General features: G+C 39.1%; 1 protein-coding gene across 5 annotated transcripts in view; it reads right to left on the bottom strand.

Annotated features, from left to right (window-relative positions):
* The window catches only part of LOC101859991 (spectrin beta chain), an 81,241-nt gene that overhangs the window by 20,273 nt on the left and 44,716 nt on the right, over positions 1-16,252 (bottom strand). For 4 of the 5 annotated variants that reach the window (XM_035971941.1, XM_035971949.1, XM_035971947.1 and 1 more), the window contains exons 19-35: positions 15,815-15,911; positions 15,373-15,501; positions 14,779-14,895; positions 13,726-14,001; positions 13,052-13,141; positions 12,515-12,592; positions 10,824-10,844; positions 7,687-7,859; positions 6,697-6,787; positions 5,762-5,908; positions 4,550-4,816; positions 3,957-4,087; positions 3,425-3,611; positions 2,591-2,791; positions 1,681-1,889; positions 916-1,120; positions 209-472 (exon numbers count right to left, since the gene is read on the bottom strand). In XM_035971941.1, the coding sequence (XP_035827834.1) occupies positions 209-472; positions 916-1,120; positions 1,681-1,889; positions 2,591-2,791; positions 3,425-3,611; positions 3,957-4,087; positions 4,550-4,816; positions 5,762-5,908; positions 6,697-6,787; positions 7,687-7,859; positions 10,824-10,844; positions 12,515-12,592; positions 13,052-13,141; positions 13,726-14,001; positions 14,779-14,895; positions 15,373-15,501; positions 15,815-15,911 (2,683 nt within the window). The remainder of the gene's footprint in view (positions 1-208; positions 473-915; positions 1,121-1,680; positions 1,890-2,590; positions 2,792-3,424; positions 3,612-3,956; positions 4,088-4,549; positions 4,817-5,761; positions 5,909-6,696; positions 6,788-7,686; positions 7,860-10,823; positions 10,845-12,514; positions 12,593-13,051; positions 13,142-13,725; positions 14,002-14,778; positions 14,896-15,372; positions 15,502-15,814; positions 15,912-16,252) is intronic. The other variant, XM_035971944.1, reaches the window with a different exon arrangement.

Below are 16,252 nucleotides of genomic sequence, written 5' to 3'. Positions count from 1 at the left end.
AAAAAAACATACCTTGTTAGAAACACTCACTTGGGTGCTATAAAGGCAAACTACCAACTGCTCAATGGCTATAATAATAATCCCCCCCTTCCCACACACACACACACACACACACACACCCTTGCTGCGGTTTTAAAGTTCTTGTTAATTCTTCAAAAACGGACATACCACCCACCCCAATGAATTTGTAACAACAATCTCTTCATACCACAATTCTCTCCAGAGTATCTTTGCAGTCGTAGAAGAACTTGTGCAGCTCCCAGGATGTCTGCAGCAGCTCTGTGCGTGTGTCGATGAGCTCCAGTAAGTCAGCCCAGGCATCGTTCACGTTGTCCTTCCACTCGGCAATAGACGCAGCATCAGAGTGTTCTGATGCGATCAGATCATCACAGATCTCATTGGCCGAAGCCACACGCTCGTGACCAATGTTTTCCGTGTCCCTGGCAAACTCCTTGAAGCGCTCTTTCAACATCTGATCAAACAAGAAAGAAATATTACACACATGAATAGAAAGTAGAACATTAAGTAAACAAATTTGTAAAGATAATAAATAATACCTGCTGTCAGCATGACACATGTCCATCACAAAATTAAAGCTACAGGCCTTCTGAAATCCAAATGCTATTAAATACAAGGAAAGCATTACAGTATCACTGAAGAAATTGTTACAAGTGAATTCTCACCAAAAAATCCCATTCTGATTTAAATGATGGGAGAAGACATAAAAGTTAGCCCACAGTACTTTAAAAATATTTATTAGTATATGCGTATATGCTGACTCCTGTTTTTATTGAAGACCCGCAGATTGAACACTCCAATGGTTATAGAACCAAAAAAAAAAGAAAGAAGAAGAAGAAGAATAGACCCATTTCTTCCATTTACACGCTTAAAGCATAACGTCATCGCCCCACTCACAGAGACATGTTCGTAGTCCTGTCCTGGTTCGTTGGAGCCAGCCACAGCCGATTTGTCTGCGATCCATTCCAGCAGGTCGTCGATCTCGCGGTGGAGGGTGTAGAGTTTGAACACTTCCTCCAGCTTGCCCCGCCTTTCCTGGGCCAGGTCCTTGAGGCCGGCGTAGAATTTGTCTACTTGTGACTGACGCACCGCAATCTGGTCGCTGAACATGGACACATAAGGATGACAATTGTCAGTTAAATTGAAAAGAAACACATCTAAACAAAAATAACAGTAATTTCGTGCTGGGAGAAATCAGACAATCAAACAGACACAGCAGAAGGTAAAAAAAAACAACCCCCAACCCTTTAACCACCTGTGACAATCATTACAATGATCAATGTCAATAACACTTTCCTCTTTATATGATAAAATATCTATCGGGTCAGTAAACAGCATAGAGGTTGAAAAAACTCAGAATTATCATTATATTAATAAAAAAATTTCTTTTAAGTAATTATGTAGACAGAGGAGGAGAAAAATTGTTAATCAACATTGGCAAAAAGTATTTTTCCTTTAGTGACTCCACATGTTTGCTGGGATGTTGTATCCAATTTATTCAGCCCATATTCGCTGTGACAAGCAGGGCCCCCCCTAGGCTCCCCCCCTTCCCCCAGTGATCTAAATTGGGTCAGGAAGGATCAAATGCAATCCAAAATTGATGTAACTTGTGCCATTTGCATAAAACAAAAAAACAAACACAGCTAGGAGCATCCAACTGACCTCTCTGGGTGTTCCTCTTCCATCAGCTCCCGGCTCCTCTCTCCCAGCTGTCTGACCACCTCGGCATAGTCCTCCACATTGTTCTCCAGCGTCTGGTGTTTCTTCATCATGTTCTGTGCCCCTATCTCATCCTTGGCCCGCTCCTCACCCATCATGTACAGCTCCTGCTCACTCATCCAAGCCTCAGCCTCCGCGGCATCGAAGTAGTACTGGGGACATCACACAATTACATTAATACACAGTTTGGAAATTTCAAGTCATTTCAAGAAAAGAGGTTGAGTTTGAGTACAAAAAAGTCTGATTTGTCTTTTACAAGCACAGAAACGGTTGGCCTGAGATATGGAAGGGACTTAACATTAATATATAACTACATAGTTTGGAAATTACAAGCTGTTTGGAGAAAAGAGGTTGAGCTTGAGCACAGAGAAGTTTAGAACATCTCATAATATGTGAGCAAAGTTTAAAAGAGAGGTAAACGAGTTGTTCACAGGACTAGCCAAGCACAGAAATCGTTTGCCTGAGACATGGAAAGGGGTAACTGAAATTGTCTGATCAACAGATAAATGCTGGAGCAGGTGAAAACTGGCATATCTTTAACAATCTTCATATGTTCTATAAAAAGCAAGGCAAAAGAGGCAGAGGTAGACCAAATAAAACTTACTTGATCAGATGGGTGATGCGAAAAGACAAGGACACAACAGGTTTTGGGGAGGGGGGGGGGGCGCCACATAAAGGCGCACACAGTAAAAAAAAAGTGGCAAACCATGATCATTGAAGTGGTTTCAAATCAGACGCTTCAGAAGGAAAAGAAGGAGGAGGAGAAGTAGAAGACAGAAGATCTGTTCCTTAAGCTAACAACACAGTATTGAATCTTTGAAGTAGTACTCATTCCTATAACGTTGACACTAACCTGCTGTGCAATCTCCGACAGTTTGAGCCTCTGGTTACGAGCGTCGATGGCGTCCTTCAGCTCCTGCCAGCGTTGCAGCAAGTCCTCGATGAGGGCGCGGAACTCCTCCGATTGGGAGTGACCGGCATCGATCAGCTCCTGACCAACCTGGACCACACTCTTGATGCGAGGCTCATGATTGTCAATCTCCACTTGCAATGACTGGAAGAAACAACAGACAAAAGACATGATGATATCATCTTGAAAAAAACCCCTCACCATCTGACCATATTTGACCCACCAAAACAAATTGTTTTCAGAGCTGTTTTCATTATTCGAGAAACTTGGGATCTAAAATTTTGGCTTTAAAAAAATTAACAATAATAATCATTAAAAATTTTTCTTCTCATGGTTTTACCGATACATCTACCATTAAAAGAAGTACAATTCACTGTGGTAAAATTTTCACCATACTATTCATGCATTTCTTAAATGTTGGCACTTGGGACAACTCTGCTTTCAAGGGTTGAACTATATAGTAGTTTGTGCAAGCAAAAGAGAGATCAAATTCCCTGAGGCCATGAACATAGCTCAAATAAACAAATGTGAACCAGAGCACCAGTTATCATGTCTGTTAATGTCAATCTTTCTATTTCAATTTCTAGAAAGAATACAACAAATTTTATCAAATTCAATCAAAAAAGGAATATCTCTTCAGCCCAAGGTCCACATGGGTCCCTGAGACCAAATAAAATTGGTAAAACACTTGGTATGTGTGTGTGTGTGGGGTGGGTGGGTGTAAATTTAATTTCTATGGGGAAAATTTAATAATTGCTAAGACAAGAGAGAACTCACATGGTTTTTCTTGATGAGCAGTTGCACACTGAGTAGACTGTTGCCGTAGTCTGTACTGGTGGCTCTGGGCATCATCTCTTCAATCCACAACTTCTCGTCCTCAACGTCTCGCATGAACTGATGGATGCGTTTCACCTTCTCCAGGTTGGCACGTCGCATCATCAGAGGACCTTGGATCTTTGCAAACCTGCAGGGATTTCCAGTTTGAATTTAGTAAAAAGAAGCACACAAATACAATTACAGCAATTTAGTGCCAAGAAAGAGCAAGATGGACAGACAGAAACAACAGTGGGAGAGAAAAGAAGTGCAGCCTACTAGTGTTGCCCTTCAACCATCCCCACTATACACAGAAAAATATGGAGTTCACTACATTATTTTAAAAACTGTCATCAGAACTAGAGATCAATTAAAACCACTAAAACTTTTGAACTATGGGCATGTAACTGGTTGTTATTTACTTTTTATTTATAAAAGACAGAAGAGACTCGGACACCCTTCCACTTAAGTATAAAAGGAGACTGAAACTACACACCTCTGAGCCACCAGTGCTCTCCTGGCCTCGATCTCCTCCTCTCTATCAGGCTCCAGACGGCGTAGATGTTCGCTCTGGCTCTCTAGCTCCTGGACCTGTTGCTCCTTCATCTTCATCTGGTTCTCCAAATGCTGAGGACAAACACACACCAATGTAAAAACTCCACAATACTGTCGTCCATAGCAACAAATCTACACCTACTATATAAAATTATTTTATTTGTTTGATTAGATGTTTTGCAGCATAATGAACACAATTTTGGTCTTACGATGTAAAAATAATTATTGAAAAGGGACATTCATGAATGTGAATTTGATGCACTGTCATTGTTGCAACAAATGCATGCACCCAAACTGGCTTATATCTAAGAAAACCAACCACTCACTTTGAGCTCGAAATTGAATTTTAAAAGCATTTTTCATGAGGGCTGGCTGGTAACATTATTATAATGGGAAATAAAATAAAGTCAGAGCTAAAATGCTTAACAATTCTCAAGACGGGCTGAAAAGACTACTAACAATCAAAAGAATTACAAAAAAGTGCAGTTCTCAAAAAGGTCCACGTCCACACTGGGACAAACATTAACAACTCACATTCTGTTTCTGCACTTGCAAGTTGACAGTGGTAAGATCCTTGCCAAAGTCCTCGGATGTGACGATCTGAGACTCAAGGGCGGTGACCCAGCCGTCCACATCATCACAGCTTTGCTGGTATAGGGTGGAGCGGTTAGCGTCAAACAGACGCTCTCCCTTCTCTTTGGTGGTGGTCTCCAGGTCCTCCCATTGTGTGGACAGCTCAGACAGCATGGGCTCAATCTGTTCTCTCGTCTCGGGCTTGGATGACATGATGGTTTCTCCTTCCTAAACCCAGCGGCAGGACAAGGAGAACAAAGAGTTGACATTATAATTTTTTTGTTTCAGAGAAGAGAAGTATATTGGCACAACAACAGTTATTTAGTGATTTAGTGCAGGGAAAGAAAAAGACAGACAGATATAAACATAAGAGGGAAAGAAAAAAAATAAGACCTACTTGTGGCGCCTCTCAACCACATGTAAAAATTGACAGTAAATGCACTGACTTTTATTATTATTCATACTGCCCAAGGTTTTTCCTCTGATAAGAGTAGACATTAAGTGTATGATCTGTCATCAGAGAACTATGTATTTTTCAAAGTAAAGAGAAGTACATCACCACAATAACAGTCATATAGTACAGAAAAAGCGTTATGACAGACAGAAATATAACAAAGGGGAAAAAAATTTGTGGTTCTGTTTCAGTACAAAGAAGTACATTGACAAAACAACATTTAGTGTCGGGAAAAAGTAAGATAGACGTATGCATGGGTGTGAATGTTCATAGCAAGAAAAACAAAGCTGAGAATCACCTTCAGGTACGAAACTTGACGGTAGAAAGAAAAACAAAAGATGTGATCCCCTCTGTGTGTGTGTGCGCGCGCGCACGCGCATGTGTGTGTGTGTGTCTATGTGTATGCGCTCGCTGTCATTTGTGTATGTGAGTTTGTGCAGATCCATTGCAAGAAAAATAAAGCCGAGATCTACTTTCAGGTATGAAATATAACAATAGTACGAAAAACAAAGCCGTGCAGTCCCCTCATTGAGAAGAACAAGACTGACGTGGTGCTAACGTATTGTACGAGGCGACTAAATAGCGAACCAAGTAGAGACTCCCAAAACAGAGTCATCCTCCCTCCAGGTTGGGAGTTGAATCACGAGGCTAAAAACCTCTCTCGTAAAAAGAACCTGTTACAGAAACACATGAAAAACAAAACACAGTGAAGCCCGTACCTCGACAACCCTGTTGAGTCTGTCCTTGTTGGCAGCAATCTCTGACTCGAAGGCCTGGTGACGTACGTACTTGCTGTGGAGATTCTTGGCATCTCTGTACGTCTCATCCTGAGCGGCGGCCATTTTGTCTTGCAGCCAGTCACGCAACTAACAAATCAAACACAAGGTTCAAACAATGAATAAAAAAACTTTAAATAATCAGAACCATTCATTAAAGTTCTTTTTTGCCCAGTTTTAGAGAAGAGAAGTTCATTGATAGGATTACAGTATAACAGTCATTTAGTGCAGGGAAAAAGCAAAACTGACGAGACAGAGAAAAAAAATAGGGACGAAAGGAAAGAAGTAAGTCCAACTTGTAGCCCCCTCCTACCACCTGCAATGCAAACTATCTGCTGTGCTTTCCTATCACTCACACAAGTATATGATCGCAAAACTAAATTCGTTCAGTTGTATTTCACAGGTAATCAGAAGGACAATATCCACATCTGGCCAGGAATAGGTCAATAATAAGGCTGACAAGAAGTAGCAACCCCCCCCCCCTCCCCCCCATATGCTAATACCCAACAGCCAGTCAACTTGTGACTCTAAGAGCCACCATTGAGTGGTTTATTTGTTTCTTCAAATAAAGAGAATACATCAGGACAATAACCATCATATGGTGCATAAAAATAGAAAGCCAGACAGAGAAACAGAGGGAAAGGAAAGAAGACCTATTATTGATGCCCTCCCGCCATCTACCACCTGAGTGGTTTGCTTGTTTCGGTAAAGATAAATATATCAACACAATAATGGTCACCTACTGTGTGGGAAAAGAGCAAGACAGACAGAGAGAAACAACAGAAGGAATGAACGGAAGTAAGACAATTCATTGTCCCCCCTCCAACACCCACAATGACTCCCCCCGCCCCAAACAAAAAAGTAAATGAGCCACTGACCTCATCACACTCCTGCAAGAACTGCTGCAAGGTCAGTTGGTCCTTCAATCTGTCCAGCTGTTCATCGGCTCTCTGTCGGTTTTGGTCCCTCCTGGTGGACAAAAATAGTAACAGGATGAAGGTATGGTTGACAATTTGAGTAAAGAGATGAACATCAACAATATAATGGTCATTTAGAGCAGGGCAACGGACAAGAGGAAAACATATTGACAAAAACACTAAAGGAAAGAAAAGACATAGGACCTACCAGTAATGCCCTCCAACCACCCGCTTGGTAGACCAGATAAGAATAAAACACACATAGAACAGAAAATGCTGTCTCTTGAAATCTACTTTCCACCAAAACCCATCTGAAATTCACCAAAGAGTACTTTAAAGGACACAACAAGTCATTCTATTTAAGCTTATCAGATTCAAAGAGCAACCTGAACTTATATTCAACGATCTTCTAATAACACTATGTTATTAAAATCAATCAAATCAGAAACAGGCTGTAAAATGCAATGGAGTAAAGTCATGAGCACTATCTACTGATGACAAACTTCGGGTCTAATTGGACTTGCATACACAATTATTGATTCGACTAAATTTGACATAGGAATCCTTTTGCCATGAGATAGGATTCCCTTATTCTCTTAGACATGTCATTGTTTCAGTTTTTTTGTTCGTTTAAGCATTCACATAATTGCGCTATAGACACAAGTTGGTCATATGAGTGCAGAACCCTGATTTCTAGTATACGTTTCAGGTATTGAAAATGAAAAAGAAGGACAAAGATTAATGAAATTCTGTTCACAAATATGTTAGAAATGTTCAGGCAGCACTTAAAATAAAAGCTTGCTGTGGTTGTTGACCCACTTCTGAGACAAAATCTTGAGATCTACAACATCTCAGGAAAAATCTGGACGCCAGAACAGTGATCCCGGCATTAGAATATATAGTTTTCTCATCTGACAGAGACCAGTGAATCAGACATGTGTCACACTCTACCTCTCATTGATCGACTCTGCCTTCTTCTGTATTTTCTCTCCAGCATAGTGGTTCTCATCCATCAGTCTGTTGGCAAACTGCAGAACAGCGTTGATCTTCTCGTCGTTGGCATCCATGGTGGTGATGAAGGCCTCATGACGTTTGATCAGGTTCTCTGCTGCTTGCACTGATGTCTGCACGACAAATACAACAACTGCATTATAGTCTGTCTGGATACAGTGGAAGAGAAGTGCCCTGATGGCTGCAAGGCTAAAAAAAAAGCAGTTGCTGTAACATCAATAAAGATATAAAAGACAACATCAAAGAGGTAAGAAAAATGCTCGAATGTGACAGACCATGACCATGTTGTGAAAATACAACTCTGAAGAAACAAAATGAATCATACCATTCGCAAAAAGTTCTGAACCACGTGTATTTCATCCTGAAGGTTCTCGGACAAGTGACAAAAAGACACATTCATGACACTCACAGGGAGTTTTAAAAAAGATATCTGATATTTGCCTCATTTGGGAAAGATATCAGTTAAAGAGTCAAGGTGAAAAATGTTTACAGATAAAACAAATGCTGACATATCCTTACTCTTTTCCTTTCCAATAAAAAACTAAATGCTAATTTTTTTAAAGACAAATCATAAAGAATTTCATTGTTAATTTCAGAGCCTAGTTTGTAACTGTGCTACGATGTGGCATAAGAGGACAATAGAAATTGCTTCAAAGCCATGCTAATTTGAAATTGTGCTTTATATATATATTTTAAAAAATATTTTTACAGCCCTGTTGCCAAAAATTCACAAAAATAAACTTTTCACATCAAATGATATTGGTATTAAGTTGATAATTTGTTTGCATTCTCAACTCTCTTGGTTACCATGGTAAATGTACAAAACTGCCACCGATGTTGGATACAGCTTTAGTGAGCCTAGTGTTTATCAAAGTATATACGTAATAGGTGCTCGTTACTAGTTTCCTACATGAAACAATACACAGTAACAGGGAAGCCTGTGGAGACTTCACTGTGGTCTACACCTCCCAGTGTAGAAAGAGTACAGAGCCATCTTCATGCACATACTAATTATGACAAAGGGGACCACTCAATTTATTGTTTAAAAATACGTGACACTCCAACACTTTAATTTTGTAGAACTTTTTCTTGACACAGGTCACCAGCACTATTAACTCCAAGTTGTCCAATCCTGTATCAATACCGTCTTTGGGAAACAAATAATTTGTTGACCATTTGCAACTTATTAGAAGTGAAAAGATGTCCCGCTAGTCACTACAATAATCTTGTGCATCCAACACATTCACAAAGGGGGAAAAGAAATATAGCTTGTGCAGCATCTTTTTACAAACTGTGTGTCAACTGAATGCAAGAATCATCACTTGCTATACATAAAAACATAAAACATTGAGGTAAACGAAAAGTCCAGACTGTTGAAGAAGCAAATATTTTCAACAAAAAAATAAATAAAAGATAATTATAATACATGTAGCACCACACAAACAACACGGAAAATGGAACAGATGGAATGTGCGGCTGACAAGGGAAAGGCTTGAAGCAACTGGACAAGGATAATGAGAAGTGTCTTGTAAAATCAACTTTCTATTTCTAGACAGACCAACAGAAAAAAACAGTGACTAATACGCACAAACATCAAACCCACAAAGCTTAAAGTAAAGCCTGTGCGACAGAAGGAAGAACTGAAGTTGGAGTAAAGAGAAGCATATTGAAACAATTAAGATCATTTCAATCTGCAAAAAAGACAGGCACAGAGAAACAAAAGAGGGAAAGTGAAGAAGTAGAACTCATTCTCCAAGCATCTGCCTATAGGCAGAATCAGAGGTACTATAAACTCAAAGCACATGTCAAGTCACAAGCAAAGTAAAACACAAGGAATTAAGACTAGACAGACAGCAGCCAAAAACTGTTGAACTTGTCCATACCAAAAAGATCACAAGAGGAAACGAGCTTTATTCCAAGTCTCATTTAAATCAAATACAGCAGAGAAAGACTAAACCAAATCACTAAGCACGGGCAGTGAACAGTTTCAACAGAACAGATGTGTCACCATGTTGAATTACAATACAGAGGCACACTAAAAGAACAAGACTAAACACAAATAACTGATAAAGATGTGAACAAAGTCAAACCACGGACCCATCAACTAATTTTTTTTACAGGTTAAGTTCATGAAGACGAAGTTACAAACTTCAATATTTTCTTTGTAAAGATATGCACATCGACACACTTGTAGTCATTTTAAGCAGGAGAAAATCTGCGGAGACAGATAGACAGACAGACAACAACAGAGAGAGAGAAAAAAAGAGAATACAGAACAGCCTCACCCTCCAAGCACCCGTTCAGAAGACAGTGACACAACAAACAAATGTTAGCATACAGTGAATATAGGCTGTGAACAATACATAGTGCTAATACATTATACTTCATATTATACTACAACAGAGGTACACGGGCTAATCTGTCTATATTTATGTTTGTGGCTGTAGTTACGTACAGATCTGAACAGAAAGCATGACTTCCGACGATATACTGGTATTTCAAAAACAAGAAAAATTTAGTTTTGAATACAGAGAAGCACATCAACACAAAATGGTAATTTAGTGCTGGGAAAGAGCCGGGCAGACAGGAACAAGAAGAAAAGTAAAAGAGCAGGACCAATCCTCTAACTCTAACCACCCACATATCCCCTTCTACAAAAGCAGAAACATGCAAAGCAATATCACAGTATATCGGGTGTATGAGACAATCAGCTGCAGGGTAACAGTTTGCAGACAGACGTCAGCCTCATCAACAGAAGATAAGATCAGATACAGAAGCCCAATATTCTACAGTCACACAGATGGGGACAAAACTTTGGAATGAAAACTCAACACGGAACTAAATAAAGAGGACAGAAATTCTCAGCGTTCAGGTTTCACAAGAACGAAAGCAGGAACTGAAGACTTGTAGCTACGATGGATTCCTGGGGAGTTTGCATCACACGAGGAGAAACAAGAAGAGAGAGGACGCCTAACACACGAGAAAGCACAAACAAAATAGACCAGGAAGTACAAGACACCCAACAGCTGGCACACTGAGACATCCAGAGGAGATAACAAGAGAACAAACTAAGTTACCTGTTTATCTAAGGGCGCAATCTGTCATTGGGATGAGGGCCACGAGACATAAACATGTTACGCTTAGTCAAAGTGACCAGTGGACAAATATAACGATGACCACATTATACACAAAACAATGGAGGAAGCCACCAGGGAATTCCACCTCTACGTTAGTCAATGTCTTATAGTATACGTACAAGTCACAGACAAAGACAAAATTGGGAAAATTCATGTAAAATGTTTTTAAAGGTCATTCTTACTTAAAACAAATCTTGACAGGAAAAAAAAACCCTTGCGTGTCAATAGGAACAGGGATAAGTTTCTATTTGACAGATACATTGGCTTCGGTAAAAAGCAAGTGACTAATGTTATTGGCCACTAAAACACTATGCCCTCACAATGCATGCAAAACTAATAACTCTGGAAGTATTCCATGAAGTTCCAAAATTGCTGGCAAACATGCTATAAATCTTACAGCCAGTATCTTTCAGGAAGGCATTTTGCTTTAAGTGAGCGTACATGTTGCTTTGGAAAGACTTCACACTGCTGAATCAGTTTTGTTTTTGTTTTGTTACTTGCCCATTTCTATACAATGATACAACGCTTAAACTGGATCATCATTGTGCAGATATGCTGAAATTGAGTGCACATTTGACCCCCAGGCAGCTTCCAGCAGCCAAACTAGACTAACATTCCAACCCAACTGAATGCTCAAATCTTGTGTGAGCCTGAGCCTGAATTTAGAGCACATCACCAGCTCCTACTAAAACAAAAGTTGTGGTATGGTGGAATGCGCTACAGGCAAACATGTTACAAGAAGAAATGTAAAGTGCATAATTTAAAAAATTTTTAAAATAGTGCATAGCTTGGTACGTGAATAATTAAAAAATGTAAAAAGCCTTGCATTGAGCACATGTTTCCCAAATTTGAAGGGAGTATACATTTTTTACAAGCATATATGCTTTCTCCATTAAGGTCACCCTCTTGGATTTTGTTCTTCCCCTGCAGTTGGTATATTTAAAAGCCATTCAAAGCTTATTAAAGCTGACGCCAATAAAAAAGTAAAATATCAAGGTCCTGTACATATCTACTATACCAGCCTAGTGATATTTATAGAATTGCGTTGTATCCATACACAGCATTTTTGTTAATGATATACTGGTGGTTTGATATACTCAAATAGTCAAAAGTCATTTACTCTCATCCTTGTGGAGTCAATTAAAGGAACAGACAACGGATCACGAGCATGCAAATGTGCAAGAAGGATGTTGTTTACTCCCTGAAACAATCATAGCAAGACAAAACACAAGTTTAAATAGCAATCTATCACTAGAAAGAATATGAAAATTTAAGTTTGGAAATTTTTCTAAAAGACATTGAAATAGACATCACAAGAGTGGTGGTCATGATAAAGTAATTAATATTTCATGATAAGTAAAAAACTGCGAAATAACCAAACAAAAGGATATAAAAACTGATTTTCCTATTCCAAAGGGATTTTATGACAGCTTTCAACAACCTGCTTTTTAGCTAGAAATGCCATTTCAAAAAAATCTGCAGACATTACCCTGGAAATAACGTAAGCATTGCTCTGAACGACTCATGCCATATGACTGATAAAAAAACCATAATTAAATTCTTTACTGAATTCCTTAGGTGTTAAAGACAGAGACAATATTCAGCACATATATATTCTTGAAGTTACTTACAGGAACATCCTCCTTGGACAAGAAATTATCTTGTTGATTGAGCAACACTTCAGCCTGCTTAGCGTCTCGCAAGAACATCTGAAAGTATCCAAGAGTATGCAATCAAGAAAACAGAACACAAAAAAAAAACACAGAGTGTATTCTAGCTGCATTTAAAAAAATTATGTTTCTGTACCCCACTTTTTCTTTGATTTGAAAAAAAAAAAAAATTCCAGTAGGAATGATTTTAACACAATGTAATAATAAGGGGCATATAAGGATTCAATCATGATTGATTTCTGATCAAAATATGTAACACAGCTGAGACAAAAAGTTAGAGGGCTGGTCAGAATGCCAAATCTGACATTCAAGTCTCATCCTTGAGACCTTTTCTCTCAAATTTCACAAGACAAGACAAGGAAGAGGAGCATATGTAAATAACCCTAAATGAGGAATCTGGTAATGGGATAAAAATGTTGGCAGTATTCTACATTTTGTACTCAGAAACCCTTTCAAATCTAAACTGGGACAGTGTCAATGAGTTGAGAGAGTGAGTACCTGAAGGTTGAGGGACTGTGAGAGTAGCTGCTGCCTGTTCTCCCACATCTGTAGCAGCTCATGCCAGCCATCGTCCAGAGCTTGTAGTCTCTGTTGGCATGACACAGAATATGACACATGACTTAATTATCAATGGCACGTAGCAGGGAGTAGTTGGACTTATGCTTAATTTTACAATTATAAAAATCAAACAAACATTCAAAACTTGTAAGGGCACAAAGTTTTTAATAGGACTACAAAACACAACACATTTAAAACATTTAAGGGTACTGAGGTTTTGGATTAAGTTAACAATATTAACAATTATACAAATACATTTAAAACTTTTACTCATACTGTCTTTATAACGGGTGCATGGCATGCCAGTAATGCAGGCCTACCAGGCACAAAACACATCTATACAATTTGTTTTTTTATATTACAATTCAAAATGATCTGCACATCAATATTTTTACTTCTACAAGGAACAAAATGGAGAAAAACATCATGTTCGCTAGACAGTGGTATTATAGTCTTAGAACAGACACACAAAAGGGATCAAACCAGTCATCTCTTTTGACTTCAAGTGAGAAGTGAGAAGACCTTGCCGCATGAACACGCAAGAAGAAAACTGAGTAAAATCTTACAAATTTAAAAAAAAGCAAGCATCTTTCTATAGAAACAAGAATGTGTACCTGTCTGAGGAACATGTACTGTGGGTCTTCCTCTCCTTCTGTCACCTTGTCACCAAACTCTTTAATCTTAGCATACTCGGGAGCGTAGGTGTCAATCTCATCCCGCAGCTGCTGGTGCTGGTTCAGCAGTTTCTCCGCGTCGGCCAGAGAGTTGGGGATATCCTCCGAAGCCACGGTCATCTGTGTGCGTGACAGCCACGACTGGAAGTGGTCAAGACTGCCCAGGAAGCGCTGGAGCTCTCCGGCCTCTCCCAGCTTCTCATCTCTTTCTTTCAGCTGATCAAGACACAATGACAACATAACTATGTAGTTTTGACAACTCACAAAACATGGTGTTATGCTCTAACTACGTAACTATTATTCAGACTGGCTGAGTAGAAAATGAATGCTAGATACATACAGACATAAATGACTAAATAATAATACACTTTTACAATTTTGGAAACAAAAAATTGATAACTAGAGTTAACAAGACTTTATCAACTTCTTCATAGCATAAGATGTCTGAACAATCCAATTATGACACTGCCGTACAGCCAATATTTTTTTCTCTCTCTCTCTCTCCCTCTCTCTCTCTCTCTCTCGGGTGTGCAATATATAGCAAAATGACAAGCCACACCAATCTCATATTTGTACTCAAGAGTCCCCAAAGAATTGATCTTAACACTTTTGTGACCAGTCATCCTGTGGCTAGCAGAGGGGTGGCAGATCAGTCAACCATGGCTGTCAACTATTCTCTCCATGAAAAAAACGTGCCTATCACTATAAACAGGCAAATTTTTTTTGGTAACAGCATCCATGTGCCTAACACGGAACAAAGAATGTGTTTACTTCTACTATTTAATGAATGTTGGGAGGGTGGGAGAAAGGGAGAGAGTGAGAGAGAGAGAGAAGAGAAAGAAATAGAAAGAGAGAAGAGAGAGAGAGAGAGAGAGAGAGAGAGAGAGAGAGAGAGAGAGAGAGAGAGAGAGAGAGAGAGAGAGAGAGAGAGAGTGAGTGGAGGGGGAGGGAAAGGAGAGAGGTAGGGAGAGAGCCAGCAAAGATATTATTTACCATATCCTTCAGATCCATCCAGACATTGTTGATTTCTGCAATCTTCTCCTTGATGGCCTCCGCCTCTTCTGGTTTCTGTTCTTCCAACCTCTCGGCCTCACCTTGGAGGGACTCGAGCTGAAAAAAAAAAAAAATAGTTCAGTAAATCTTCCCTAGAGGAACAGAATTCATCAAATAAAACTACTTATCAAAACAAAACCACTACTAGCAAAATATATGACCCACTTCACATCATTTTTTTTTCCAAACAGATGATAGCCCTTGCGAAAAACATGGGAAAAATATGACTGTGCAGTTTTACCTTTACAAGCCTACATAAAATGTCTGCATCTATCTTTGTAAAAAATAACTACATTTTAATTTTTTTTTAAATCCCCAAAAAGCATCTTTTATGGATGGTGGGTGGAGTATTAGCTCTTTATTTGTTCTTCTGAGTAAAGAGTAGCACATTGTCACAATAATGGTCATATTGTGCTGGGGAAAAAGTAGACAGACAGACAAACAGAAACAAGTGAAGACACTCTGCAAATGATAGGTTAACTACGACACTCCCAAGCACAAAGCCACACAGCACAGACGACCAGAACAACGTACTTTGGCTTGAATAGCAGCCAGATCTCTTTCCATAGTGCTCAGTCTGCGCTGTAGAGTCATCACTCCACTCAAGTCATTGCCCAGCTCATCGGTAGACTCAATCAGTTTGGCCTTCTCATGGATCCAGCCCTGCAAAACAAAATAAAATATTAATTGTAAGAAATGGAATATAAATTCTGCTTCTAACATCTGTGAATCGTATTACCAGCATATTAACACATTATTAGTAATTTAAAGAAATTTTAGCACTGTGAAACCAAGTGAAATGAACACAGTAGGGGGACTCAAAACTTGAGTCAAATTGTACAAGTAATGTAATGGTAAAATAAATATAGTCTCATTCCTGCCAAAGGCTTATTATCATTACATCTTCCACTATTACAATACATCATGTCAGTTCTTCACGAGATGTTACAAAAAGGTGACATAAAGAAAGACTTACAATTGTTTCATTGCACTCGATGTTGAAGTTCTGGAAGCCGTGTGCAACATTGATGTCGTCTCTCTTATGGTCAACCATTTCTCTCAGGTTGTTCCAGCTGTGGTACACACAAAGCACAAAACAGTTAGGACAGCCCCAGGGCTCATCAAAATCTTGGGTTTCTTATTTAACTGAAGGTAATGAATACTCACTGCAAGCACATGACATTAAAGGAAACCCCCCCTCCCCCTCTACCCACTTTAAAAACATTACTTAAACCCCCCCCCAAAAAAAAAATGTTTTTTTAAATTAAAAATTAAAAAACCAACCAACAACCTCACAACAACATAGCAGTAACAAATTATTGACTTCACACTACCCATACAACAGTTTTTCAAAGTGATAGCATCATAAAGGCTGCTTATTTTCACAAGATTTGAATTTCTTTTCGAAAAAAAG

This window comes from Aplysia californica, unplaced genomic scaffold (genome assembly GCF_000002075.1).
Source record: "Aplysia californica isolate F4 #8 unplaced genomic scaffold, AplCal3.0 scaffold00020, whole genome shotgun sequence".
NCBI classification, from domain to species: domain Eukaryota; kingdom Metazoa; phylum Mollusca; class Gastropoda; order Aplysiida; family Aplysiidae; genus Aplysia; species Aplysia californica.
The sequence above is the reverse complement of the archived record's forward strand: the minus strand, read 5'-3'. Positions and strand labels throughout refer to the sequence as shown.